General features: G+C 43.8%; 1 protein-coding gene across 2 annotated transcripts in view; it reads left to right on the top strand.

The window, feature by feature from the left end:
- Positions 1 to 20,009: 20,009 nt before the first annotated feature.
- Positions 20,010 to 25,723, top strand: part of DHODH (dihydroorotate dehydrogenase (quinone)) — a 13,925-nt gene continuing 8,211 nt past the window's right edge. The window contains exons 1-5 of one of the 2 annotated variants that reach the window (XM_072636483.1): positions 21,060 to 21,113; positions 21,339 to 21,447; positions 22,456 to 22,668; positions 24,477 to 24,676; positions 24,865 to 24,947. In XM_072636483.1, the coding sequence (XP_072492584.1) occupies positions 21,403 to 21,447; positions 22,456 to 22,668; positions 24,477 to 24,676; positions 24,865 to 24,947 (541 nt within the window). In that variant the 5' untranslated portion in view covers positions 21,060 to 21,113; positions 21,339 to 21,402. Of the gene's footprint in view, positions 21,114 to 21,338; positions 21,448 to 22,455; positions 22,669 to 24,476; positions 24,677 to 24,864; positions 24,948 to 25,723 lie in introns of both variants that reach the window. The other variant, XM_072636484.1, reaches the window with a different exon arrangement.

Below are 25,723 nucleotides of genomic sequence, written 5' to 3'. Positions count from 1 at the left end.
AAAAGGTTTTAAGCCAGTGCTTTACATTTGCAAGTGTAACCTAAATGTGGTAGAACCTTCTATCAAATCCAGCTTAGGTATATTGTATAGGATTTAATTTCATTTTTAACATCTTTTATAAAGTTTCTAATACAATTCCTCTCAAAGTACTTTTCTGAGAAGGTAAAAATTTAAATGATGAAAGAGTTGATAGGACAGGTCTACCTAACCAGCCCTACCCTCTCTCTTCATCTCTAGACTCATATTTCCAGCTGCCTACTGGATAACTAAACAGTATGTTCTGTAGACATCTTGAACTCCACATGTCTAATACTAAATTCATTATTTCCTCCCCAAACCCTTTCCCTTCCTAATTTCACTATGACTACGGAGGACATCACCAATCTCCCAGTCACCCAGACTCACAACCTCAGTGTCATCTTCAGTTTTCTCTCACACCTATCCCCATATCTAGTCTGCTGCCATGTAATGTTAATTTTACCTCTGAAAGCTTTCCTATGTGTCCCCTTATCTCTTCTGACACTATCACCACTCTAGTGTACCCCTCATTGCCCCATGCCCAGACTATGACTATGGATGGATCTGCCTTCCTCAAGTCTTTCCCCACTCCAGCCCATCCTCCACTCAGCTGTCAAACTGATCTTAAAGTGTAGGTCTGGCCATATTATTCCTCATGTTTCAATATATTCAAGAGGCTCCTAGTCATATACAGGATCAAACATGAAATCCTCTATTTGGCATTTAAAATATAAAGCATTTAGAATTTGGCTTCCTCTTATCTTTCCAGTCTTACTTTATTTCCCCTTTCCCCACAGATAATCTAGCTGTTGTCCTTCATGCTGGAAGAGGACCAAAATGACACCATTATGTCAAGGTAAACGTACGGCATGTCCTACTGTGGCTGATTAGATCAATATCAGCTCAGAAGGCTCTACGACAGGTCAGGAACAAATAGTCCATATGAACATTTGGAGGGAAGATGTCTTTAAATTTGCACATCTCACATTTCTTTTGAGCTACTGTCATTCTGCTTTGCTCACAGAGGACAGTACCTTCTTTGATGCTGGCATGCTATGCTGGGTGGTCCTTTGCCAGTGTCTCCCATGTCACACAATCAATTTCAAAGTTCTTCAGATAGACCTTAAGAGTATCCTTGTATCACTTCTTCTGATCTCATGTGAGTGCTTTCCTTGTGAGATCTCTATAAAATAGTCTTTTAGGCAAACATACATTTGGCATTCAAGTAATGTGGCCAACTCATCAGAGTTGCTCTCTCTGCAATAGACACTGAATGCTTGGCAGTTCAGCTCAAGAAAAGACCCAAGTGTCTGGTATTTCATCTTGCCAGGTGATCTTCAGAATCTTCCTAAGACAACTCAAATGGAAATGATTTAGTTTCCTGGCATGACACTAGTATATTATCCAGATTTCACAAGTGTACAATGAGGTTAGCATAGAGTTAACTCTATACATTCTCAGTTTGGTGGGCAGCCCAATACCTTTTCTCTCCTACACTTTCCTTCAGAGCCTCCTAAACACTGAATTACCTCTGGCAGTGTGTGTGTCAATCTCATCATCTCTGCGTATATTTCTGGAAAGTATACCTCTAAGGTAAATGAACCTATCCACAGCATTCAAAATTTCTCCATTTGCTGTAACTGATGATTCCAGGTATGGTACTGACTAGTGGAGAATATGTAATTTTTTTGGTATTGTCAGGCTAAAATTAGCACAAACAACACAGAATTGATCCATACTCTATTGCAATTTTAATATCAGAGGATGCACTGAGTACACAATGCTCTGTGAACAAAAAATTGTGAACCAACTCTTCCTCTACTTTAGTCTTGGCTTATAGCCTTTTCAAGTTAAATAATTTACTGTTAGAGTGGTAGCTGACCTTGATGCCATTTTCATCTTAGTTAAAGCCAACAGACAATGACTCTGAAAACATCATGCTAAAAAGCAGAGGGGCAAGCACACAGCCTTGCTTCACTCCACTGATGACTGGGAAATCATGAAAGCATTATCTGGTATTCAGAACCTGTGTAAGCATGCTGTCATGGAACTGGTGTACAATACTGATGAACTCCTCCAGACAACCAAATTTCATCATGATCTTCCATAAGCTCTCATGACTGACTATCAGTATCAAAGGCCTCAATCAGATCAACAAACATTGTATAATGACCTCTGTTCTGCTCCTGGCATTTCTCCTGGAGTTGTCAGGCAGCAAACACCATATCGATCATTCCTTGACCTTTTCTCAAGCCACACTGGCTCTCAGGTAGTTGATTATCTTCCAGATGAAGGACATGCCTATTAAGGAGGACTCTGGTAAGAGTCTTGCTGACAATGATTAAGACAGACACCCTCCCCACCACCTACCTTGTGACTGTCATGGGACAACTCATTTCCTTTTCTTTTGTAGAGATGGACAATGGAAGCGTCCTTGAATTTCTTGGGGACAACCTTCTCTTGCCACATATTCGGGAAGATTACACTCAACTTTTGTATGAGTAGTGAACCCCTTGCTAAATTTCAGCTGGAATAGAGTCAACACCAGGCACTTTGTACACAAGAGGAGCCTAATGACATTCAAAACCTCTTCTTCAGTTGAAAGTTCAGCTAGAAAGAGATGAACATCAACCTGAGGTATAAGGTCAATGACTTCATAATTGTTTGATCATGGTCTGTTGAGAATGTTATGAAAGTGTTCAGTCCATCTTTTCAGGATCATGTTCTTTTCACTACTCAATGGGGTTCCATCAGCACTGAGTAGTTGGCATGTACCATAGATCTTTGGCCCATAAATAGCCTCTAGGGCATCATAAAAATGCTTTGGTTTACTATCAGCATAAAACTAAATTTCATCTGCCTTCTGACTGAGACAAGAATCCTTCATCTTTTTAAGTTGTACTTGTACAACTTTTGATGGAGTTAAATGCTGCTTTCTTAGAGATGGATGAACCATCCTGTTGGTAAACCCTGTGGAGTTCTTGTTTTTTTATTTAGCAGCTTCTGAATTTCCCCATTATTTTTGTCAAATTAGTCTGATTTTTGCGAGTGCTCTGGTCCAGATGAGTAAATGTGATGCTGTATACCGAATCTATGAAAGCTGCCCACTCCTTTTCTGCTCCACTGTTGCTGACTGTGTATTGACTCAGCTTTTGCCAAGTTAGCAATGAACTGTTCCCATTCAGGTAATCATCTTGCCTTGGGGCCACCATTTCTGTTGAATATGAATATTTAGCTTGGAAAGGATAAGACTATGATTGGTCCAGTACTTGCCACCACAAATTGCTGTCATTCTCACATCCTGTCTGTTCTACTTACAATGACCTATGGTCTATTGGATGGAAACATTTGCTTCAAGGGTGCATCCATGAAGTCTTACTGTGTTTAGGTAAATAGAAGATAGTGTTGGTAATGGGAACGTTTTTTGTAGTAAGCTGTATCTGAATCTATTCCCCCCAAGGACTCCCTGCCATGTCTGAAAGTCTCTGCATACTCTGGCATTAATTTCACCCAGAACAACAAGCTTGTCCTTTCTTGGCACATTGATGATGAGTGTCTCTAGGTCTTCATAAAATTTTTTCTTTGATCTCATCAGAATTTGTCATGGTGGGAGTATATACACTGAGGATGGTGGCATGGTGCTTTCCTGCAAGTGGTAATCACATTGCCATGAGACTATTGTTCACTCCTTTTGGGAGGCATACAACTTTGTTGACTAGATTAATTTTGATTGTGAAACTTATGCCAGCTTCAAGGTGCTCCTTATCTCTGCAGCCAGTCCAAAAATACAAGTATCCAACTCCCACTTCAGTTAGCTGGCCTTCATTTGCCAGCCTTGCTTCACTCAGAGCTGCTATCTGGATGTGATATGAAGAGCCATTCATCATCCAGGCCTACTGGATTTCATGTTGTTCATAAGTGTGTACACATACCAGATACCTATAGTGAGCAGAATCTTTGCAAAAGTTTTTGTACTTTTTTGTGTTTTAACCACAGGGTAGGATTCCTGCCCACTGCAAAAAGCAGGCCAGGGTTAGGTAAGGGGAAACAATTTTTAGGGGACTTTTTCAAGCCCCTTCCTCATGCCAGGAGGTAAGAAGAGCATTCCTTAAAAAAGGATGCTCAGATACCCAGGAGGCTACCAAATTCCACTGTTGCTTCAGCCCAGTAAGAAGATGACCCTATTGCCTGTGTGCAGGGTTGTGATTACAGTTCCCAGGGTATCCACACCTGCTGTTTCATCACTTGCTCACTGCCACAGGACTTTCAGGTAGGTGAAAATGGTAAAATGATATGAGAGATATGTTTTTAACTTGAGTATAAAATGAATTTAAGTGAGGCAGAGGTGCGTGATCTCATTGGCCTCACTCTCTCTTCCAGAGTCATTGGAGTCCAGCAGCAAGACAAAAGATAAGACTAGAGATGACTGAGGATGCAGGGGATGACCCTGGCATCTTCAGATGCCTAGCCAAACTCTAAGTGCTCCATAATGCCCCATCAGCTGCCTTCGTGGCCTGGTGGAACAAATTATTCACATCTGGGGAAGTCTTCACATGCTTGGAGTAGCCACTCCTTTAATTCACTGATGGATTTGAGTCCCCTCTGTTACCCTTGACCTGGTTTAGCCTGTCTGCTGAAATAGTTTACTGGGGTGTAGCCATTGTACATGCTACGCCTTCTTGGAGCCACTGGTGAGAGTGAGGTGGCAGATGGACACCAAAGGTGAACACCCTTAGACTCCACAGATAATCTCAGATCCAATGACACTAGCCTCTTGTATTACTAAGCACCCCGACATATGCAGATGATGAATCTGCTATCTATTCTTTGATCTGCTTCTTAAAAGGAAAGGCAACTTTTGAGGGGTCAACAATCACTTTAATCAAGAACATGTGTCATTCAGTTAATCAGGGAAAAAGTCACCCTGAACTTCAGAGAAAATACAGAGAAATCAAAAATCAACAGACATGCTTCCAAAATGCCTGAGCATTAAGATACATACATCTTTACCAAAGAGGGAAAAATCTGGATTTTCAAAGCTGGGGTGCTCCTTAGTGGCTTCCCAGAGTCCTCTTCTGGCTAAACACCTTCAATCAGTAAGCCCCAAGGTAAAACTTCACCCTCAGAGTATTTATACACTTTTCAGATCCAGAGGGCATGACCCTCTGACCCAGTGCCTCAACAGAAAAAATTAAAGGTACTTGGGACCCTCCTATAAAACAACTCCCCTAATCAAGCTTCTTCAATGAACAGGCCCATCAATGTGTGGGGAAGATCTTCTTTAATCACATTATTCAATCAGAGGCACTTTTAGTAAAACAAAAACAATAAAAGATTTTACTTTGCTTGGCCTTACACCTCTTTGCTGTTCCTTTTGCAAGACACTGGCACAGTACCACTCAGCATGGCATGCCCACATCAGAAAGGGTGCTGTGCTCTACGAAAAGTAGAATTGAAACAGCTGTCTATGTTCGTCCTTTGTTGCCAAAGAAGACCATGCCATCAGAGAAATAATGCCATGACTTGCACTTGACTTTGTTTTGAGTGAGAAAGGGCTGTGCAGGTCACCAGCCTCTCTTCTCCTCCAGAGCCATCTGAACCCAGTGACCAGATATTCATCAGGATGACTGGAGATGACCCAGGATGAGGCAAATGGGTTAAGTGACTTGCCCAAGGTCACACAGCTAGTGAGTGTCAAGTGTCTGAGGTGAGATTTGAACTCAGGTCCTCTTGATTCCTGCATCGGTGCTGTATCCACTGCACTACCTAACTGCCTTAATTGAATTAAATTGAAACAGCACAAAGGAAATGTAGGATGTGCAAATTTGGAGAATCCACCCCAAATATTCACAGGAACTATCTGTGCCCAATCTGTGGTAGAGCATTCCGAGCTCCTATTGGTCTGATCAGCCACAGTTGGACACACTGAAACCTCACTTTATCATGGTGATGTCATTTTGGTCCTCTTTGAGAACGAAGGACAACCACCACCACCACCACAAGACACTCCATTTCCTTATTCTCTTTTTTGAAGATTTAAATGTATTTATTTTTAGTCTAGTCAGAGCTGGGAAGGACGCAGGCAGGCAGGCAGGCACACCTTAGGCTCATGAATGTTTGTTTGTGGGAAGGTCCCAGCAGGGGGCAGGGAGGCTTGGGAATGGCTTTGCCCCCTTTGGTGATTTGGCTTTCTGGTGTCTAAATGTTTTTCTTTTGCCTTCTATACGGAGAGTCTGTTATACCTTGCAGTGGAGAACTATGATGGAATATTCATAGTCGACACCAGTGCTGTGAATATTGCCTTGGCAATATACCTGGGAACTCTGGAACTTGGCTACTATATTCCTAGGAGTTTTTCTTTTAGTATTTCTTTCCAGATGTAACTGGTGGATTCTTTCAATTTCTATTTTACCCTCTGGTGCTAGAATATCAGGGAAATTTTCCTTGATAATTTCTTGAAAGATGATGTCTAGGCTCTTTTTTTTGATCATGGCTTTCAGGGTAGTCTAATAATTTTTAAATTATCTGTCCTGGATCTATTTTCCAGGTGTAATTTCTAATGAGATATTTCACAATGTCTTCCATTTAAAGAAGTTTTTTGGTTCTGTTTTATAATTTCTTGATTTCTCATAAAGTTATTAGCTTCCATTTGCTTCATTCTAATTTTCCATTTGGCCAGTTCTGCTTTTTAAGGCATTCTTTTCCTCATTTGGCTTTTTGGACTTCCTTTGCCATTTGGGTTAGTCCATTTTTTAAGGAGTCATTTTCTTCAGTAGTTTTTGAGGTCTCCTTTAGTTGACTTGATTTTCATAGTTTTCTTGCCTCACTCTCATTTCTCTTCCCAATTTTTCCTCCACTTCTCTAATTTTCAAACTCCTTTTTGAGTTCTTCCATGACTGGCAACCAATTCATATTCCTCTTGCAGGCTTTTGATGTAGGAGCTTTGACTTTGCTTTCCTCCTCCAGTTGTATGCTCTAATCTTCCTTGTCATCAAAGGAAGATTCTATAGTCTGAGTTCTTTTACGATATTTACTCATCTTCCCAGCTAAACATTTAACTTTCTAACTCTTTGTCAAAATAGAACTCTGCTTCTAGTGGGGATGGGGGTGGGGGTGGGGGTATTGTTGCAGGCTTCAGGGATTTTCTATCAACCACTGGATCCCTTGTGGGCCCCAGAGATCAGGAAGTAAATGCAGTCACCCTCCCTTCTTCCACTGCCCTGGTTCTGGGGCTAGATCAGGGCAGAGAAGGGGCTCCTCTTTCACCCTGATCCTACAGAGTTTTCCCACTGACCTTTTTGGCATTTGTGGGTTACTGGAAACTGCCACAGCTGCCAATGATTTAGTCCCCTAAGGTCTGCTGCAGCCATCTGTGATGGTGTGGCCCACACTGGACTGAGCTCTGCTCCCTGCTCAGAGCAAAAGACCTTTTCTGTCAACTTTCCACGTTTTCTTGGGCTGGGAATTTGTTTCACTCTATCATTTTGTGGGTTCTGTAGTTCTAGAATTTGTTTAGAGTCATTTTTTACAGGTCTTTGGAGGTCTTTGGGGGAGAGCGCAGGGAAGTCTCTGCTTTTACTCTTCCATTTTGGCTCTGCCTCCCCCATCTCCTGATTCTTTGAGTTTTCACTGGTTGTCCCCCATGCTGAAATAATCTCCCTTCTCTGCTTCCTGGATTCCTTCAAGTCTCAGGTAAAATCTTACCTTCTACAAGTACCCTTTCCCAATCCTTCTTAACCTTAATGCTTTCCCTCTGAGATTATTTCCAAATCATCCTGTATATATTTTGTTTGTAAAGTTCTTTTTGTGTTGTTTCTCCCATTAGACTCTCCCATTAGAGCTTACTAAGGGCAGGTACTGTCCTTTTGTCTATCTTTGTATCTCTTGTGCTTAGTACATAGTAAGTCTTAATAAATGCTTGGTAAATTGACTTCATCTAAAGAAATGCACTTAAAATCATCCTTTCAAATAGCCATTTATCCTGTTAAAATTATGTTGACAACATAATACAATACTTGTACTTATTGGTACTTACTCCAAAACTGGTTCAACCAATGACTGCCCAATCTCCATCTGGACCTCTACCCCAGAGGTTGTCTTCATACTGGCAACACCTCCAACTCCATTACCTTCACCTCCAGTTGGTGGATTTGTCCCTGAACCTCCATTTGAGGGTCAACACCAATGGCAACCATGCTCACTGAAGACCTGGTTCAGTCTCCTCTTCTTCTGTCCCTCCCCGGAGGCTCTATCCTGTCTACTTTCCAGCTCCCTTTTACGTGCTGTCCTCCCTTATGAGAATGTAAGCTCCTTTATTAAAGGTAGGAATTGTCTTCTTTTTGGCTTGTACTTGTATCCTAGGTTTAGCACAGTGCCTGGCATATACTCAGCATTTAATTAATGCTTTATCTATCTCTATATTTATCTCTTTTGATTTGATTGTATTCAATTGAACAACAAGTAGGTGTCTACTTGAGATAAAGTTTAGATAAGACATGATCTTTGCCCACATGGAGCTTAAGACATAATTCCTGGGAGAAAGACAAATTAATAAACTTTAAAAAATATTATGATGGTCTACAGCTATTATAAGGTATTACTATAGATGTATATATATTTCATATATTAAGAATCTATATTTAAATATAGATTATAGATAGATTGAATATACTCTCAAATCTTTGTAGCTATCCAAATACTCTTCAAGTTCAGCAACGACTAATAGTTAGAAAATTTGCTCACTAAGGAAATGTAGTGATTCTAAACTCTTGACAACAAACTATTAACTTTGTATGGCACAGTGGTTCAAACCTGCTTTAAGCTGATGATGACATTTAAGCAACAAGCCTAATTTTTGTTTGGAACTGCTGTCTGAGTTACCCATATTTTGCCACAACAATAGGGGCCGGTACCTTTTTCAGATGTTTGAACAGTAACATGAAATATAAGAAGTTAATTGCTATTATCTAGGGAGGGTTCATACAATGGTTGTACAGTGGCATGGGTGAGGTCGATGACTTCCAAACATTAACTATTATCAGGCAGCCACCATGCAGTGTAGCACCCACATGAGCAGAACCTTGGAAAACAGCCTAGGTTGTTGTACAAGCTAAGGGAATAAATGCTTTCTTCATTCATTCATTTGACTTAGAATTTATGTGTGACGTGAACCTGCTAGAAAACTGTAATTTGGTAAATGACATCAGAAAGAAATAAGAGTTTAAGTACTACATGGTGCAGTGGATAGTGCTGGGCCTGGAGTCAAGACTCATTTTCTTGAGTTCAAATCTGGCCTCAGACACATTCTAGTGTGTGACCCCTGACAAATCACTTAACCCTATTTGCCTCAGCTTCTTCATCTGTAAAATGAGCTGGAGAAGGAAATGGTAAAACCACTCCACTATACTTGCTAAGGAAATCCCATATGAGGTCATGAAGAGTTGGACATGACTGAATCAACTGAGAACACACTCTAAGTATAGTGTATCAGTAATACCCTGACATACATGGGGGGTGGGGTATCATAGGGGGGGCTGCTATCATAGGTTCTTAGATCTGCATTTATAGGAAAGGCAACTTTTGAGGGGTCAACAATCATGGTAATCAAGCACATGTATCATTCACTTAGTTAAGGGGGTAAGTCAGCACCCTGAACTTCAGAGAAAATACAGAGAAATCAAAGGTCAACAGACATGCTTCCAAATGCATGACAGATCAATAGACAAACACAACTGTCTGACCATAGTTACCAGAGAAGGAATCACCAGCATCTGGGTTTTCAAAGCCAAGGTGCTCCTTAGCAGCTTCCTAGAGTCTCATCTGGTCAAACACTTCCATTCATTAAGTCCCAAAGTAAAACCTCACCCTCAGAGCCTCATTTTTAGAGCCAGAGGGCATCACAACCCTTGAAAACCAATGCCTCATTAACAAAAGGTGTGGGCCTTCCTACAAATCTTCCCAGGCCCATTAATGGGTGGGGAAGATCTTAAATGATATTAAAATAATTAACAATACAAATATATGTGTATATACAAACATACACTGTTTCCAGTTAAAGAAACTCTTGTTGCTGTACTTTACTCCTAGTAAAGACTCTTGATTGATAAAGGCAAGATTCAATCAGAGGCACTTGATTACACTAAAACAAAAACAGCAAAAGATTCTACTTTGCTTGCCATTACATATACCTGCACACATTTCTGATTGTAGACTTTACTATTCTCTTCAAAATGTTTCATCATTGTTCTGGGGCAAAATATTATGTCATGAAAACAATGATCTTTTAGCCTTAAAATGTTACTTTGAGTTAACTCACACATTTTAGGTAGCAACTCTGTACAAGGTACTGGGCTAGGTTCTGGACATACAAAAAATGAAAAATGACAGTCCTTGCCTTCAAAAAGCTTAAAGTCTGCTACTGGGTAGGGAGGGAATGACTCTTGAAGGAGAGGCTATTCCATAGGACTGAAGGTTTTGCTGAAATAGGGGGAAGAGCTTCAGAAGCTAAACTGACATTTCACCAGGTAGAAAGGGTCTGAGGCTTAATAGTTTAATTACAAGAGAAGTCGGACAATTAATGAAAAGCCTCAGGGGATAAGCTGTACTCTTAGGGAATACACAGCCCTTAGTCACTCACCCATATAAGATTCCCTAAGGAGTGTGGGAAGTAGAACTAATTGAATTGTAAATGGCATCCCAAGGCAAAGTACACTGCCTTACGGAGATAGCGTTTTACTTTGAGCCCCGGAGGATGGTCAAACAGGAGAGGTTACACTTCTCCCATCTGTCAGGAGTCTGAATCAAAGGGAAGAGATTGCTGCTACTGAGAGACTAAGGATATCTGCTGTAGCTGAAAGAGCACAGCAAGGTCAAGCAAAGTGACCTGCCTGGCCCTGTCTGGTAGCCAGTGTCCAGCAGCAGCTGATCCCCTGACCTACCCTGTCTATAGATCAGAGGAATGATTCATCTATCACCAGCATCCACTCTTGTGAGGACCTTCTGGAGAGAAAAAGGATTCTGAGGTCTTGCAGATCTAGAATTGTGAGTTGTCTTGTGCGTATGTTCATGTGTATATTTACTTTAAGTCCAGGCCCAGTTTGCCCCCATCCCCCTCCAGAATGTGCATATTTGTGAAAGACGGTATGTAGGAAAATTCTTTGTAACTATTACTTTGTTATGTCATTTGAGTAAATGCCTTTAATAAAGAAGGTGGTATACTGACCAACTGTTTAGGGGATACATACCAGCCGGGGCTTATAAGACAAGTGTTAGCTATCCCTAGGACCCTGAAATTATAATAGCTACCCCAACAAGAATTCAATCTTCAAGTGCCAATGAGAGTTGAGTGAACACATAGAGTGGTTTAAAAACATACATATATAAGTATGATATAAAACAGAATTGCTAAGAGCAAACAAGATATAGACAAGGTATGCCAGGCCTAGAGGCCTGAGGGCTACCCGAGTCTTACCTTACCTGTATCGCAGGTCTTCGGTTGGCCAAACCGGATAAACGTATGAGAGAAGAGACTTTCCGGAGTCGAACAAGGGTTAAGCTTTTATTCAGGGTCCTGGTTACAAGTGCAGGGGGAATTCTTCCTTAGGAGGGAGTGAGGAATCTCCCAAGGAGGCAAAGATCTTATAATAAGAGATTGGAAGCAGAAGTGTAAGTGGGGAGAGAGGGGGAGGGGAGAGCGAAGAGAGGAAAAACGGAGCCTTCTGTCCTGTAACGACCCCTCCCGAGCTAAGAGCGCCTTCAGGCTTTCCTGATCCTAATTAAGCTCTCCGGCCACATAGTTTGCACCTGAATACCGTGCCTGTTAGATAACAATAGGTGTGCCCAGATCCGGGACAGTCTCAAGGGGGATGCTCCTCCCATCACGTTTCTCACAGGAAGAGGCGGAAATACACGAGATTGCTCGGTCTCACTCCTCGATTCCCTGCTGTTATCTGGGGGGCCTCATGAGAACTCTAAGATTTAGAAGTTCCCACCTTTACCCACCCGAGACTGTCCACATGGAATTGAGCTTCCATCCCCAGCAAAGGTACTCTAAGAAAATCTGCTGATAAAAAATTGTTTTTATATAGAAGGTAGTGACAGTAAAGTAAAACTTTATGGGAATTGTATCTTGAATTGGTTCAAGAAGAAAACTTTCATTAGACTGGGGTATAAAAGAAGTCTATTCCAGGTATATGGAACAGTTTGTGAATGTATGGAGGTGGGAAGTAAGAAGAGTGATAATATAATATTTATATAGCACCTCCAATGTGCCAGGCACTATGATAAGAATTTTACAACCCTAGGAGGTAGATGCTATTATTATCCTCATTTTACAGATAAGGAAACTGAGACCCCTCAGAGATTAAGCAACTTATCTGGGGCATTTGAAGTCAAATTTTCCAGACTCCAGACCGTGGTCTCCACTCACTGCACCACCTATCTGAAAGGTGAATTGAAGCAAAATTCAGAGGGTTTTAAAGGTCAGACTAAGGAACTTACTTTTTATCTACATGTGGTGCCCCAGTGGATAGACTGTTGGGCTTAGAGTAAGAAAGACTTCAGCTTAAATCCTTCTTCAGACATTTAGGCAAATCACTTAACCTCTCTGTGCCTCAGTTTCATTTGTAAAATGACTCTCTAGGAAACTGGAAGATTTTGAACACTCTTAAGCAAGGGAATCATGTGTTCAGACCAGTACAACAGGAAAGATCAATTGTCTGGTGATAATGTTTAATATAAAATTTTGGAATAATCTCTTTGTTTTCTCTGAAGCAAACTCAGAGAGTGCCTCTTCCTATGTCGGCGGGGGCCAGCCAAGGCTGACTCTGAATTCCTTGAGAGACGTTTGACCTGGGTCGCTGTCTTGAGTGATGGGACTTTCCTTTGTGTCTTGTTATCTATAGACACTGATAATGTTTAATACAAAATTTTGGAATAATCTCTTTGTTCTCTCTGAAGTAAACTCAGAGGGTGCCTCCTCCTATGTCAACAAAGCCAGCCAAGGCTGACTTAACATTCCTTCAGAGACCTTTAACCTAAGACACTATCTTGAATAATGGGACATTTTCCATATCTTAATATTTGTAGACATATACTATGTTATGGCATGTTAATGGTAAAGAAAACATAGACATCTTAGGTCGTAATTTCTATTGAATTTTGTTTACCCTTTCCTATGTCAGTTATCTGTTTAGGGCAGGAAGCCTGCCATTTACTAGTGGTGGGATTTCCTTCCTTATCACTGAGACATATGTTTACCCAGCCTGGAATCCCAAGGCTTAACTGACATTACTTTGTTAATTGTCTTGTCTTACTAAATTTATGATTTGTTCATCTAGGAGAGTTCCTTCCTCTCAGCAAAATGTATATAAGCCAGAAGATTTCTGCACTGGGTAGCCAGAACATTTCTGGCTCCATAATGCATTATGTTACTGTTTTCTTTAATAGGGAATTGATTAATTAATTAATTAAATCATAAAATGTATGCATTTAGCCTGTTGCCTTTTCTTTAACCAAGTTTTCAGGTCAACACTGGTTACTTAAGAACATCTTGGAATGACACCCAGAGGTAGAATGAGAGGAATGCTATGGTGTTGGAAATCAGGTCTAACCTGCTTCCACTGGGTAAAATTTATTGCTTGTGAGGTTTGATTTTTTTTTTAAAGGACTTAGGGATTTTTTTACAGTCACGTTTTCAGTTTTTTTTTTTTTAAATATTTTTGTGCCTTGTTTTGTATTTGGCAACTGACTATAAGGCATTGTGAGAGCTAGGTTTTCTAACCAAAGAGCTCTCACCTTTTCCTTCTGCTGAAAAGTAGAATGTTTATTTGATTATCTTTTAAAAGCTGGGACTCAGAACACAAGAGCTCTAGCTATCTACAAACCTTAAAATCAACCAGCAAGGATCAAGTTCTCCAACCCACCTTTCCATCTCCGATCTCAGGGTTTTTGTATGCAGGGAATGCAGTCCCTTTATCACCTTCAAGATCTGGTAGCTGCCAAAGTCACCACCTACTTGAAGATTATCCTGATACTCTCCTATTATTCTGTGTACTTTGTATTTATTTTGTTTGTATAGAACCCTACCTTTTCCCAGAAGCTAGGTGCTGAGTTTCCTTTTGGGTCCAAGCCCTGGAACTATCACCTAGACTCTCTCTGTGCACGTTTCCTCATTCTTTTTTTTTTTTTTTATTTAACTTTTAACATTTATTTTCACAAAATTTTGGGTTACAATTTTCTCCCCTTTTATCCCCTCCCCCCCCAAACCCAAGCATTCTAATTGCCCCTGTGACCAATCTGCTCTCTCTTCTATCCTCCCTCTCTGCCCTTGTCTCCGTCTTCTCTTTTGTCCTGTAGGGCCAGATAGCTTTCTTTACCCCTTAACCTGTATTTCTTATTTCCTAGTGGTAAGAACATTACAGTTGATCCTAACATTTTGAGTTCAAACTTCTTTAGCTCCCTCCCTCTCTACCCCTTCCCTTTGGAAGACAAGCAATTCAATATAGGCCAAATCTGTGTAGTTTTGCAAATGATTTCCATACTAGTTGTGTTGTATAGGACTAGCTATATTTCCCTCCCTCCTATCCTGTCCCCCATTACTTCTATTCTCTTATGATCCTTTCCCTCCCCATCAGTGTCGACCTCGGATTGCATTCTCCTCCCCATGCCCTCCCTTCTATCCTCCCCCCAACCCTGCTTGTGCCCTTGTCCCCCACTCTCCTGTATTGTGAGATAGGTTTTCCTACCAAAATGAGTGTGCATTTTATTCTTTCCTTTAGTGGAATGTGATGAGAGTAGACCTCATGTTTTTCTCTTGCCTCCCCTCTTTATCCCTCCACTAATAAGTCTTTTGCTTGCCTCTTTTATGAGAGATAATTTGCCCCATTCAATTTCTCCCTTTCTCCTCCCAATATTTCTCTCTCACTGCTTGATTTCATTTTTTTTTTTAAGATATGATCCCATCCTCTTCAATTCACTCTGTGCACTCTGTCTCTATGTATGCATGTGTGTGTGCATGTGTGTGTGTGTACTCCCACCCAGCACCCAGATACTGAAATGTTTCAAGAGTTACAAATATTGTCTTTCCATGTAGGAATGTAAACAGTTCAACTTTAGTAAGTCCCTTATGACTTCTCTTTGCTGTTCACCTTTTCATGGTTCTCTTCATTCTTGTGTTTGAAAGTCAAATTTTCTTTTCAGCTCTGGTCTTTTCATCAAAAAAATTTGAAAATCCTCTATTTCATTGAAAGACCATTTTTTCTCCTGAAGTATTATACTCAGTTTTGCTGGGTAGGTGATTCTTGGTTTTAGTCCTAGTTCCTTTGACTTCTGGAATATCCTATTCCATTCCCTTCGATCCCTTAATGTAGAGGGTGCTAGATCTTGTGCTATCCTGATTGTATTTCCACAATACTTGAATTGTTTCTTTCTAGCTGCTTGCAATATTTTCTCTTTCACCTGGGAATTCTGGAATTTGGCCACAATGTTCCTAGGAGTTTCTCTTTTTGGATCTCTTTCATGCAGTGTTCTGTGGATTCCTTGAATATTTATTTTGCCCTCTGGTTCTAGAATCTCAGGGCAGTTTTCCTTGATAATTTCATGGAAGATGATGTCTAGGCTCTTCTTTTGATCATGGTTTTCAGGTAGTCCCAGAATTTTTACATTGTCTCTCCTGAATCTATTTTCCAGGTCAGTTGTTTTTCCAATAAGCTATTTCACATTATCTTCCATTTTTCCAATCTTCTCGCTATGTTCTGTGATATCTGTCTTTCTCATAAAGTACTTAGCGTCCATCTGTGCCATTCTAGTTTTGAAAGAACTATTTTCTTCAGTGAGCTTTTGAATCTCCTTTTCCATTTGGCTAATTCTGCTTTTGAAAGCATTCTTCTCCTCATTGGCTTTTTGAACCTCTTTTGCCAATTGAGTTAGGCTAGTTTTCAAGGTGTTAATTTCTTCAACATTTTTTTGGTTCTCCTTTAGCAGGGAGCTGATCTGCTTTTCATGCTTCTCTTTCATCCCTCTCATTTCTCTTCCCAGTTTTTCCTCCACCTCTCTAACTTGATTTTCAAAATTCTTTTTGAGCTCTTCCATGGCCTGAGCCCATTGGGTGGGCTGGGACACAGAAGCCTTGATTTCTGTGTCTTTGCCTGATGGTAAGCATTGTTCTTCCTCATCAGAAAGGAAGGGAGGAAATGCCTGTTCTCCAAGAAAGTAGCCTTCAATAGTCTTATTTCTTTTCCCTTTTCTGGGCATTCTCCCCAGCCAGTGGCTTGACCTCTGAATATTCTCCTCACACCCACCTCGCCTCCTGGTCCTCCCAGTCAGCGTTTGGGGACTGAGATTCAAATACTGCTTCCCGCCTCAGGGCTTTTGGCGGGGGCAGGGCTGCTATTCAGTGTGAGAATTAAGTTCAGGTGGTCAGGTCAGGGCAGGGCCACCTCTCAGGCTCAGTTCCCTCAGGGGGTTTATGTACAAACCTTCCACAATGGATCCAGGCTTCCGCCCGCTTGGGGAGCCCCTGTCTGCAGCCGCCTCTCAGCTTCTATCTCCCGGGGGGGGGCCGAGCCATGGGGGCACCCCACTCCCCTCTCGACCCGCCAAAGAGACTCCCCCACCGACCCCCGTCACCTGTGGGTGGAGGGGCCCGCGCTGCCCCTGGAGATCCCATCCCTGAAGCCTGCTCGGATCTGTACCTCTTGGAGCCGCGGCCACCGCAGGTCTGGCCTGGGCTCCGTGTCCGCAGTGCGACGGACCTTCTGCGAGAGGTTCACAGGTCCCTCTGTGGGTGGAGGGACCCGCGCGGCCGCCAGAGACCCCGTCCCTGTAGCCCACTCGGATCTTTTCCTCACGGTGTCGCGGCCGCTGCAGGGCTGCCCTCTGCTCCCAGTCCCGGCGCCCAGTCCGCAGCGCAAAGGACCCCCCGCGAGAGGTTTGCAGGTCTCTCTGGAACAGAAATCTCCCTTGCTCCAATATTCCGTGGCCTCTGGGTGCAGAATTCACCGTCAGTTGGTCCCCTCTAGCCGTTCTGTGGGTTGTGGGTTCGGAGCTATGTGTATGTGCGTCTTTCTACTCCGCCATCTTGGCTCCGCCCCCACATTTCCTCATTCTTAAAATAAGATCTGGTAGGGCTAGAGGAGGGGTAGCTAGGAGGTGCAGCTAATGGAGCACCCTGCCAGAAGTCCAAAGGACCTCAGTTCAAATTCAGCCCCAGACACTTACTAGCTGTGTGACCCTGAGCAAGTCATTTCATACTGTTTGCCCCAGTTCCTCATCTATGGTTGTTGTCCTTGCGTTCTCAAAGAGGACCAAAATGACATCACCATGATAAAGTGAAGCTTCAGTGTGTACGAGTGTGGCTGATCAGACCAATACAAGCTCACAACGCTCTACCACAGGTTGAGCACAGATCCATATGAATATTTGAGATGAATATCCCAAATTTGTGCATCCTGCATTTACTTTGTGCTGTCTCAATTCTGCTTTGCTCAAAGAGTGCAGCACCTTTTCTTATGTAGGCACGCCATGCTGAGCGGTCCTGTGCCAGTGTCTCCCATGTTGCACAGTCAAATACAAAGTTCCTGAGAGAGACCTTGAGAGTGTCCTCATATTGTTTCTTCTGACCACCATGTGATCACCTGCCACATGCAAGTTCTCCATAAAACAGTCTTTTTGGCAAGCATCATTTTGCATTCGAACAAGATGGCCAACCTATGGGAGTTGTGCTCTCTGAAGCATAGTTTGAATACTTGGCAGTTCAGCTTGAGCAAGGACTTCAGTGTCTGGTACCTTATACTGCCAGATGATCCTCAGAATCTTCCTAAGACAGTTCAAATGGAAGCGATTCAGTTTCCTGGCATGGCACTGGTAGACTGTCCATGTTTCACAGGCATACAACAATGAGGTCAGCACAACAGCTCTGTTTGGTAGTCAGTCTTCAGTTTGGTAGTCACTCTAATACCTCTTCTCTCTCAAACTTTTCTTTGGAGCCTCCCACTGAGCTAGCTCTGGCAATGCATGTCAACCTCAGTCAGTGTGTACATCCCTGGAAAGTACACTACCAAGGTAAGTAAACTTATCTACAGCATTCAAAACTTCTCTATTTGTTGTAACTGATGCTTCCATGTATGGATGGTGTGGTGGTGGCGGCTGATGGAGTACCTGTGTTTTCTTGGTGCAAATTATTAGGCCAAAATTAGCACAGGCAACAGAAAATTAATCCATACTTTGTTGCATCTCAACTTCAGAGGCTGCATTGAATGCATAATCATCTACAAACAGAAAATTATGCATCAACACTCCCTCCACTTTAGTCTTGGCTGGTAGCCTTTTCAAATTAAAGAACTTACCATCAGTAGTTGACCTTGATGCCATGTTCAATCTCATTGAAAGCACTGGACAGCATGGCTGAAAAACATCATGCTAAAAAGCATGGGAGCAAGCACTATTTTACTCCATTGGTGACTGGGAAGGCACGAGAGCATTAATCATTATCCAGGACCCGGGCAAACATGCCATCATGAAATTGATGTACAATACTGATGAACTTCTCTGGGCAACCAAATTTTGACATAATTTCCCATAAAGCTTTAGGACTAACAGTGTCAAAGGCCTTGGTTAGATCTACAAAATGTTGTATACAGACCTCTGTCCTGCTCCTGGCATTTCTACTGGAGTTATCAGTTAGCAAACACCATAATGACTGTTCCTCGGCCCTTTCTGAAGACACACTGGCTCTAAAGTATGTGACCATCCTCCAGGTGAAGGATCAGCCTCTTGAGGAGGACTTGAGCAAGAGTCTTGCCAGCAATGACTAAGAGAGAGACCCCCCCCCCCCCCATGAATGTCACAGGACAATCTATTCCCTTTACAGAGATGGACAATGGAGGCATCCTTGAACTCCTGGGGGATAACCTCCTCTTGCCATATAACCTGGAAAATTTCAGTCAGCTTTTGTATGAGCAGTGGTCCCCCTACCTTGTAAATCTCAGCTGGAATAGACTCAGCACCAGCTGCTTTGCCACATAAAAAGAGCCTAATGGCCCTCAAAACCTCTTCTTCAGGTGGAAGTTCAGCTAAGGAGGGATTGACTTCAATCAGAGGTAAATGGTCAATGGCCTCAGCATTGATTGATGATGGTCTGTTGTGAACTCTATGGAAGTGTTCAGCGCATCTCTCTAGGATCATGTCTTTATCCCTAATCACTGTGGCTCCATCGGCACAGAGTAGTTGTGATGCATCATAGGTTTTTGGTCCATAAATAGCTTTCAGGGAATCATAAAAGCATTTTGTATTGTTACTATCATCATAAAACTGAATTTCATCTGCCTTCTTACTGAGCCAAGAATCCTTCATCTCTCTAAACTTTGCTTGTACTTGACTTTTGATGGAATTAAATGCTGACCTCTTAGAGATGGATGAACTATTCTACTGGTAAATCTGTTGGGAGTTCTGTGGAGCTGAAGAAGGAAATGGCAAACCACTCCAGTATCTTTGTCAAGAAAACCCCAAACAGGGTCATGAAGAGTCTGATATGACTGAAAGGCCTGGAGGATTTCTAAGGACCCTTTCTTCTATAACCTTCTGATTTCAGGTTAAATTCCTCCAACGACATTCTGACATTAATAATTTGGGGAAAAACTCTTGCTACTTAAAAGTTTAGCTACTTTGCACTTTATGCCTTGAATCTGCTAAAAACAATATGTACAGTGTAATGAAAATAGCACTGGAGTTGTGTGAGAATCCTGTAGCAGATTTAACTCAGAATAGCAGAATATTAAGAAAATAGGTCTGACTCCACTACTTCTTTCTCTGTTGGGCAAAATCCTAGCCAATCACCACCTACTTCTGGAACACCTAACCTGGGCAGAACCCAGTGTTAGTCTTGAAGGAGTCAAGACCCAATACCTGCCCTCAAGGAGCTTACAGTCTGGTGTCAGAAGAACAAATTCCAGATTAAGGAGTAGATCTTTTATCTTATAGCCAGTGGGCTTTTTGAGTGGCTGAAAAAGACCAACAAATATTTATTTATTATCTGCAGTCTACCAAGCAATATACCAAGAGCTCAGGACTCAAAGACAAAAAACAGAGACCCTGCTCTAAAAGAGCTTACATTCTAACCAAGGAGACAGGAGAATACAAGCGTATACAAGATGTATATAAGTTATACGATAACAATAGCTACGATATATATTTTATATATAAATACTTAAATAATACAAATCATTTAACTACATTTCTACGTGTTTATACAACGCAAAATTATATAAAAATAACGGCCATTTATCTCGGGCTTTAAAGTCTGCAGGGCCTTTTACACAGATTGTCTTTCCATGGTCACAGCTGGGGGGGCACTATGATTATGGTCATTTTACAGAAGAGGAAACTGAGGCAGACGGTGCTGCGGTGACCTCATCCACAAAGATTTCTTTACACACTTTAGGGGAGGGAAACATAATTGGGACCTCTCTACCCTTCAGCACTTACTTTTCTCCCCTGTAAAGGAATAAGCCTCGCTGAACTCTGTCCAATTCAGGACGCGAATGGCTCGAGCCCTTGGCTCACAAGCCACACGCTGGGGCCCACGAGAAGCAGAACCCAAAGCTGGAGCCTGCCCTCCACGTGCTTATCAGCTAGTCCTCTCGCTGAAGGGAGTTTGGTCTTCCTGGCCAGCAGAGGGCAGCACGAAGAAGAAGCTGAAGGAGAACGCCCTCCCCTTCCCCTCCCCCCGTAGGTCAGCGCAGAGAGTCCTTGGCGAGCCCTTCCCCCCCGGGGACGCTGACTCAGCGGGGACCGGCCCCCTGGCCCCTCCTCCAATGCGCGTGGGGACCCCCTTGGAGTGAGGCTTCAGCCCCACTTCCGACCTGCTCGGCCTGGGGCAGGTTAAGGAAATTCCGCAGGCCTCGGCTTCCTCTGTAAAAAGGATGGAGGTTAACCACGCCCAGTTTGGGCCTTCCGGCGTCCCGACCTCGAGGGGCGGGTCTTCCTTTGCACCGCCCCTTCTGATTGGAGGGAGGCCGCACCGCCTCCACCAATGATCGCGGAGCCCGGGGCGGGTTTTCCGTGGTATCTCGGTCGGAATGGCGCGGAGGCTGCTCAGGGTAAGAATGCCTCCACCCCCGCCTAGGGGTGGGGGGAGGGGGGGCGCCCTGACCGGGCCGGGGTCTGGAGGACAGCGGCGCCCCCTGGGCGGAGGTGTGCGTGCCCTTGAGAGGGGGATGGACGCCCGAAGGTCAGGGCTCACCGGCCAAGCCCAGGTGCCACGTGGGTTTGGAGAAAGTGCTGATGCTGTTGGGCCGGGGACCTGAGTTCGAATCCCTCCTCAGACACTAGCTGTGTGACCCTGGGCAAGTCATTAGCCCAGCCGGCTTCAGTTTCCTCATCTGTAAAATGGCAAACCACTCCAGTACCTTTGGCAAGAAGACCCCACATGAGGTCAGAACCAAAAACCCCAAAATAAAACAAAACTGACCCGACCTTGTGGCCATACTCTGCCGGGGGTTTGAGACTGGTACTAGCAGCGTGACCCTGGGCCAGTCATTTAACCTCTGCTTGCCTCAGTTTCCTCAAAGGCAAAATGCACCCCCTTTTGTGGTTGTTGTGGGGGTCACCCGAGATGTGGGCTTAGCCCGGCATGTAAATGCTTATTCCCTTCCCCCCCTTTCCTCTGGACCGTGGGCTGACCCCGGGTTCTCCAAGGGTGTTACAGCGTTGAATGCCAGGCCACGTTGGAAGGTCATGTCCCAGGCTAGGGCGTCAGAGCAAGCGATACAAGGACACCCTCAAGGTCTCTCTCCAGAACTCTGGATTTGACTGTGCAGCATGGGAGACGCTGGCACAGGACCGCTCAGCCTGGCGTGCCCGCATCAGCAAGGGTGCTGTGCTCTATGAGCAAAGCAGAATTGAGACAGCACAAAGGAGACGTAGCGTGCGCACATTTGGGGTATCCACCCCAAATATTCACATGGATTGTCGGTACCCAACCTGTGGTAGAGCATTCTGAGCTCCTGTTGGTCCGATCAGCCACAGTAGGACACACTGAAACTTGACTTTATCATGGTGATGTCATTGGTCCTCACCAACCAACCAGGTTAGGGGTCACTGGGGTGCAACCTGAGCAGTACCAGAGGTGGTCTTGTGGATGGAAGCCCAGATCCTGGAAGTCACTGATCCCAAACAAAGGAAAACCGGTCTCCCCCTTTGGTAGTCAATTATCTTAGGGGTCTTCTGAGTCTGACCCCTCACTGAAGTTGAGCATTTCCTTCACTTAGGGAGGCAGGCAGTGAAGCCCCATTCCGAGCATCTGACCGTAGATCTCACGAGCCCCCCCACAGGGTTCATGACACACACACGACAAGCCTCAGAACTTGGGGTGGAAGGGGCAGCAGAGGGTGGCCTGCGCCTTGGCCCTGGGGTGGGTCCTTGACAGACATGTTTTTGCAGAAGCGGGCCCAGGAGGCCGCGATGATCCTTGGAGGCGGAGGGCTGATCTTCACCTCCTACCTGACAGCGATAGGGGATGAGCATTTCTATGCCCAGTACCTGATGCCCATGCTGCAGCGGCTGGTGGACCCAGAGCTGGCTCACAAGCTCACCATTCGCTGCATTTCCATGGGATTCCTCCCACGCTCGGCTCTCCCGGATTCCGACATACTGGTACGTCCTCTCTGGGTTTGGGGGGTGAGGGGATGCACCCCCATGGGACCCCAAATTATAGCCAGCAGCCCCTGGTGGAAGCCATGGTCATAATTGGAAATTTGTGAGTCCTCAGACTGGCCAAAGTGATGAAATTTCCTCGGATCCCATTTGTTCCACCTGCCAAAATTGGGGTTCTGTGTTTTAAAAATGAGTAGGGCTGAAGAGGTGCTTGGAGCAGAACTGACCTAAACACATACGTGCAAGGTACATGTACACACATGTATATAACTACACATGCATGCACGCCCACTTTTGTGTGTTTCTGTATACACACAGATGCGCACATGCACAAACACATAATGTAGCCTCTCCCTAACGTCATCCTTCCATATCTGTCAGAAGACTGCCCTGCAGGGCCCAGAACAAATTCTTTGGCATTTCAATAAGCTGGATTTCCCCTTAAGGAGGCCTTGATGGAATTATACTAAATATAACCTGATAACAGGAGTGTCATAGTGACACCCAGTGTGTGGCTGGAATCATTAGGACGAGAAGCCCTTGTCGGCTCACGTGTGTCTAGAGGACCCAGAGTCCTTGAGGATCCACGTTGCCCAGTGAGCTCAAGGGGAGTGTTGGGGTCTTAGTAGAAAGAAGCAACAAGATGATTTGTAGAATGAGTAGGTCTACACTCTCAGTGTAATTCAGTTCACTAATCTTTTCTTAAGCACCTACTTTGTGGTAGGCACCATGCTAAGCTCTGGGGACCCAAAGACAGAGAAAGAGCAGTTCTTTCAGATTAATGTTTTTATTTACAAGAAACACTTCTGCTGGAATTGTTGTGTAGTCAGCCAGGAGGTCCCCAATCCCCTTCCGTAGTATGGATTTCCTTTTCGTTACCCCTCCAAACCATAGCCGAGGCTCCCTCTACCTGAAGCAGAGCTTGAGCATTGTGTCAGCAGGCTATTGGGCCTCCTCCCTGCCTCTTTCCTTTTCCTCTCTGCCCCTTTTTCTCAGTATGTGTGTATAGCTAATGGTTAAAAATGCACCTTGATTTATACCACCTCTCATATTTCTTTGCTTTCTGTCTTGGTATTTAGACTAGCATTCCATAGTGTAGGAGTTCTTGACCTTTTTGGTGACATGAACTCCTTTGGCTGTGTGGTAAAGCTTGTGGACTGGTGGTGCAGTGGCTAGAGCCCTAGCCCTGAGTTCAGATCTGGCATCAGATGCTGATTAGCTGTGTGACTCCTGGCAAGGCACTTAAGCTCTTTATGCCTCAGTTTGCTTATTTTTAAAATGGGGATGGTAACAGCACCCACCTCCCTGGGTTGTAGTAAGGATTCAGTGAGATAACATGTAAAAAACCTAGCAAACCTTGAAGGACTGTGTGAATGCCAGCTGTAAAAACTCACAGTGGAAGGAAATGCTAGATTTCAGTTTGAGGTGAGTGAAAATAATAATTTTTTTTCTGTCCATGGACCCCAGGTTAAGTATCACCGTTCTTGTGTGACTTTCTTGGCTCAAAAGATACTGTCAGTGTGGAAGGATTGAAATACAGGGGAGAATTAGGGATGGGGAGAGACAGTTCTGAAAGGAAAGGAGCGGGCCAGAAAGGAATTTGTTCAGAAAAAGAATCTGTTCCTTGGACTGGGGGAGTCAGTGGTAGCTCATTATGATGAGATTTTCTGTATGAGTCCCTTTCTAGTGACCATAGTAGCTGTAATCTGGGGGGGCGGGGAGGGTTCTTGGCCTGCTAGCTTCATTAGTGTGGGTATTGATGAGGTAATGGAGCTGAGACTGTACAGTAGGTCTCTTTGTACCTCTAGGAAGTACGGGTCCTGGGCCATAAATTCCGAAATCCCCTGGGCATGGCTGCGGGCTTCGACAAGCATGGGGAAGCAGTGGATGGACTGTATAAGATGGGTTTCGGCTTTGTTGAGGTAGGAAGTGTTACCCCAAAACCTCAGGAAGGAAATCCTAAACCCAGAGTCTTTCGTCTCCCAGAAGATCAGGCAGTCATAAACAGGTAAGTGAATAGCTCTGATTTGTGAAGAGTATTTCTTAAGTGCTAGACATGGGGAAATCGTCTTTTGTTTCCTTCCCTTCTTGCAAAGTGGATGTTGGTCCATCCCGCAGAGTGTAGCAAGTGCTCCAACATTTCTGGGTGGGGGACCAGATCCCTCCCAGTGAACTGAGTTCTCTTGTATTCCACAGATATGGCTTCAACAGTCATGGACTCTCAGTGGTGGAAAACAGGTTACGGGCACGGCAGCAAAAGCAGGCTAAGCTCACCCAAGGTAAAGTGGAATTCTTGGACCCGGACTTGGCTCATTAATTAGCTGCTTGGAAAAACCTGACTTCCATGTTGAGCAGAATTTCTGTGATGGAAAAAATACTGGAGCCAAACTCCTAAACATTGTGATTCACTATCTTGGGTGAATTCTACTTAGTTAAATTCTGTGTGACATCCATCAGACAAGGCCCTTCCTTCCCAGGGCCTCAGTTTGCTCATCTGAAAAATGAAGGGGGAAGAATAGGTGGCTTTTAAGGTGCTTCTGGCTCTGGAGCGAGGCTCCCATGGTCTTGGAAAAGCGAGCTTTTAGAGTTTGTTTGTTTTTCTCTCTTGTTTTCTCTTTTTAAAAAAAAATTATGTGATTTCTCTTACTTTATAGGTGGGGAAACTGAATGAAAGTTGAGGTGGCCTGCCTGGGGTTTTAGTCAGTCTGGCATGGAGCAGAGCTGGTCAGACCTGAGCTCTCTAGTGCCCAGCTCACATCTTCTTTTAAAACGAGGCTCCCCCTTTTCATGTCCTTGAGATGATGACCCATAATTTCGTGGCTTCTGTGGTGACCATTTCAAGGCTTATTAGTCAGTCAGTCAATAATAAGCATTGATTAGGCACCTGCTAAGTATCTGTACTGGGGATGCAAAGAAGGGCAAAAACACAGGCTCTGTCCCTGAGTCCTGGGTCCTGTGTCAGAGCAACTAAACATTCTTGGGCATTCTCCCATGGCCCCGTCTGCTGGGACACATTTGGGCGGGAATGCCTTCTGTGACCCGAGCCTGTTGTGGT

The sequence above is a fragment of the Notamacropus eugenii genome, chromosome 1, assembly GCF_028372415.1.
Source record: "Notamacropus eugenii isolate mMacEug1 chromosome 1, mMacEug1.pri_v2, whole genome shotgun sequence".
Taxonomy (NCBI): Eukaryota; Metazoa; Chordata; class Mammalia; order Diprotodontia; family Macropodidae; genus Notamacropus; species Notamacropus eugenii.
Note: the sequence above shows the minus strand (reverse complement) of the source record. Positions and strands in the feature narration are given on the sequence as shown.